The sequence below is a fragment of the Cryptomeria japonica genome, chromosome 11 (genome assembly GCF_030272615.1).
Source record: "Cryptomeria japonica chromosome 11, Sugi_1.0, whole genome shotgun sequence".
NCBI classification, from domain to species: Eukaryota; Viridiplantae; Streptophyta; class Pinopsida; order Cupressales; family Cupressaceae; genus Cryptomeria; species Cryptomeria japonica.
The window spans coordinates 136,074,598-136,077,956 of NC_081415.1; the positions used below are offsets into that span (position 1 = coordinate 136,074,598).

Genomic DNA, 3,359 nt, shown 5'->3' on the forward strand with positions numbered 1-3,359 from the left:
TCGAGATGTTCAACCTGCGAAGGTAGATCTCATTAGAAGAATGGACATATCATTTCTGAAGTTTTCTTAAACTGTTCTGAGACGCTGATTTCCCAATATTTTGTTGCAGTAAAGCAAATACTCCGTAATTTAAATCTTGCAGATAGCTACACACAGTTTATATTTTGATTTCTGAAAATAGATCTTGAAGGTTGGAATGTTTACAGGTATGTTCTGTAAACATACCAAGCTCTCTTGATCTAGAACATTTAAAGAAATTAGACATAGTCTACTGAGCTTGTAATACAATATGGGAAAACGATCCCAGCAGCATAACTGGCGTTAACAGGCTTTTTATTTTCAAAAATGTTTTTATGCCCTTTTTAATTTGTGTTTCAGAGAGGAAGCAAATTTGGAGATTAGGGTTGTGCTGTCCTACAATTTTATTCTGTATTTGCAGTAGTTTTTGTATGGTCTCGTAGATCCCATAGGGTCTTGTGATAGAGAAATTTCGTTTGATCCTGATGTGTTTCTTCACCGCGTTATAAATGTTGCAGGAAAACTGTAATCACAAATAACTGAGATCATTATTAAATCGTGACCCAATACAAATTTGCCATGCCTGTGCTTCAGATGCAACAAGAAGAGGGTTGACAATGAGATGCATTGGATGTGATAAAAGTCCAAGATTGAAGCATTATGTAGCATTTGATCCAAGTTTGAAAAACATACAAACCCTACTGAGTAGGCAGGTACATTATATGAATACAGTGTTAGAAGATTGTAGAATATCTTAAACTGTTTGTAGATCCTTGAATTACATTATCTAGAATCTTGAGTACAGTGGAAGCAATTTCTACAATGTTAATTTTCTAGATGATGTTATCTAAGTGGTTTAATCAGAAATAGGCAGAACAATACGGATAAGCAAAAGAGATAATTAGTTTAGTGTATACATGTATGTTAGTGTGTAAGGATATACTGCCTACTTCATTAGTGTGTAAGGATATACTGCCTACTTCATTTCTGAAAGATTAATTTTTATGTAATTTTTTACCACCAACCACAAAAGCTGGATACATAAATGCATAGTGATATAATCACTATATAACAGTTTTGAATCAAGATTTTCTCTTTCTAATATTTCTCAATATCAATATAAAAACTTTCACATAATTACATTAAAAAAATCGATATCAATAATATCAAAGATTTAAAACAAACCCTTATAGATAATCTATAAAAATTATCAGGAAAAAAAATAATAATAAAATATCATTATATTATAATATAAAGTACATCCATGTCCAGTTTACAACAGGGACAATCCCACTATTATGACAGCAAGTGACTAAGCAACATATGTGCCTAATCCATTTTATTTAAGTATTAAGAGCTGAGTAGGTTATCAGTGTTTATGGTTGGGCACCACCTTCAGCCTTCTTCCATGGACGTCCTCCCAAAGCCTTTAATCCTCGCCCAAAAGAATCTCCTGCATATAATTACACACTTGACTTCTTTGAATAACACTAAAATATAAATAAACAACTGTTTTAGATAATAATACCTTGCGCTGGCAGGGTAAAGGAGGAAGCGATGATAAGCAAAATGCAGAGAACAAAAGTTAAAATGGCTTTGGATCTGGATGAATAAGAAGACATGGTTTTGGATTTGGATATAAGTGCAAGATATAAGATGAGATAGATGAAATGAAACAAGATTTCTTCAATCTAATATTTCTCAATATCAATATAAAAAATATCACATAATTATATTAAAAAAGTAGATATCAGTGTCCAAGGGTAGAGCTTAACTGATTAAAACACTAGGTTCTCACTGTGGAAACTCAAGTTCAATTCTCAATAGAGACATTTGAAATGGAATTGGCCTTACATAAGATGGGGAAAGTCTTGAGATCAATCTAATCAAACATAATAAACATAATAATAAAAGCTATTCCGTCAATCTATAAAAATAAAAAAAATAAAAACATATAACAATAAAATAACATTATATTATAAAATAAATGAACATGAACATCCATGTCCAGTTTACAACAGGGAAAATCCCACTATTATTACAGCAAATGACTACGCAACATATGTGCCTAATCCATTTTATTTAAGTATTTAAGAGCTGAGTAGGTTTTCAGTGTTTATGGTTGGGCAGCAGTACCTCCAGTCTTCTTCCATGGACGTCCTCCCAAAGCTTTAATTCTCGCCCAAAGGAATTTCCTGCATATATTTACACACTTAACTTCTTTGAATAACACTAAAATACAAATAAACAACTGTTTTAGTTAATAATACCTTGCGCTGGCAGGGTAAAGGAGGAAGCGATGATAAACAAAATGCAGAGAACGAAAGTTAAAACGGCTTTGGATGAAGAAGAAGCAGCTATGGTTTTGGATTTTGATATAACTGCAATATAAGATAGATGAAATGAAACAAGATTTGTTGGATATAACTGCAATATAAGATGGATGAAATGAAACAAGATTTGTTGGATATATATAGCTCATATTCCAAGCTGGTGCAGCCACCTTATTTGACTTGACTAAGTTAAAAAGCTTCAAAAACGAGGAGGCCGTACATATCGCGTATGGACTGGGGAAGGCCGAAGTTGACATAAGTTTAATTAGGTAATATACACCAGACGTGTTATAGACGGAGGAAAAATCTTGTCCAGAAGGCCACGAGGTGTCTCTAATAATTCATATTGTCCAAAACTGTTGCTTTCACTACTGGCAAGGCTGAGGTTGATGGGACAATGACACAAGTACGTTTAATTAATATACGCTAGAAAATTTATAGACGTTGAAAATATCTTATCTGGAAGGAAGGTTAACTGAATTCTTTATCATTATAATTTTTATTAATGAGGAAGATTTTCTTAGGGTTTGGAATGAATCTTATTAATCTTTGGAGATCTTAAAATAGTAGAAATATAATTGATATCTACATAACTATCTTAGAAAATAAATTATTGAAAAGAAAAATCTAGAATGGATTAATACTTCATCATCTTAATTCCTAACCCTAACTCTAACCAGGACATTGACACAAACCCTAGCCATAATCCTAACTATAACCCTAAATCCTAAGCTTAATCATAAAACTAACCCTAACCATAACCATATTCCTTCCTCTAAGGTTTGAAATGAATCTTATTAATCTTTGAAGATCCCTAAAATGGTAGAAATATAATTGATATCTACATAATTATGTTAGAAAATAAATTATTGAAAATAAAAATCTATAATGGATTAATACTTCTCCATTGTAATTCCTAACCCTAACCCTAACCATGACATCAACACTAACCCTAGCCATAATCCTAGCCATAACCCTAAATCCTAGCCTTAATCTTAAAACTAATCC

At 32.1% G+C, this 3,359-nt stretch overlaps 1 protein-coding gene across 1 annotated transcript; it reads right to left on the minus strand.

Moving 5' to 3' along the window:
* Positions 1 to 1,241: 1,241 nt before the first annotated feature.
* LOC131032652 (uncharacterized) lies at positions 1,242 to 2,565 on the minus strand. Its single transcript, XM_057963686.2, has 3 exons — positions 2,289 to 2,565; positions 2,155 to 2,213; positions 1,242 to 1,471 (listed from the first exon to the last, which is right to left on the minus strand). The coding sequence occupies exons 1-3, from the start codon at positions 2,498 to 2,500 to the stop codon at positions 1,395 to 1,397; spliced, it is 348 nt and encodes a 115-aa protein (XP_057819669.2). The 5' UTR covers positions 2,501 to 2,565; the 3' UTR covers positions 1,242 to 1,394.
* Between the last annotated feature and the right edge of the window lie 794 nt (positions 2,566 to 3,359).

What these genes read in the sequence shown, in the direction of transcription:
- LOC131032652 (XM_057963686.2), bottom strand. Translation starts at nt 2,500, where the DNA reads ATGAGCTATATATATCCAACAAATCTTGTTTCATTTCATCCATCTTAT. An exon ending in CTTTACCCTGCCAGCGCAAG is followed by an intron (nt 2,214 to 2,288) that starts GTATTATTAACT and finishes AAATATATGCAG; the next exon opens with GAAATTCCTTTGGGCGAGAA. An exon ending in TCCATGGAAGAAGACTGGAG is followed by an intron (nt 1,472 to 2,154) that starts GTACTGCTGCCC and finishes AATTATATGCAG; the next exon opens with GAGATTCTTTTGGGCGAGGA.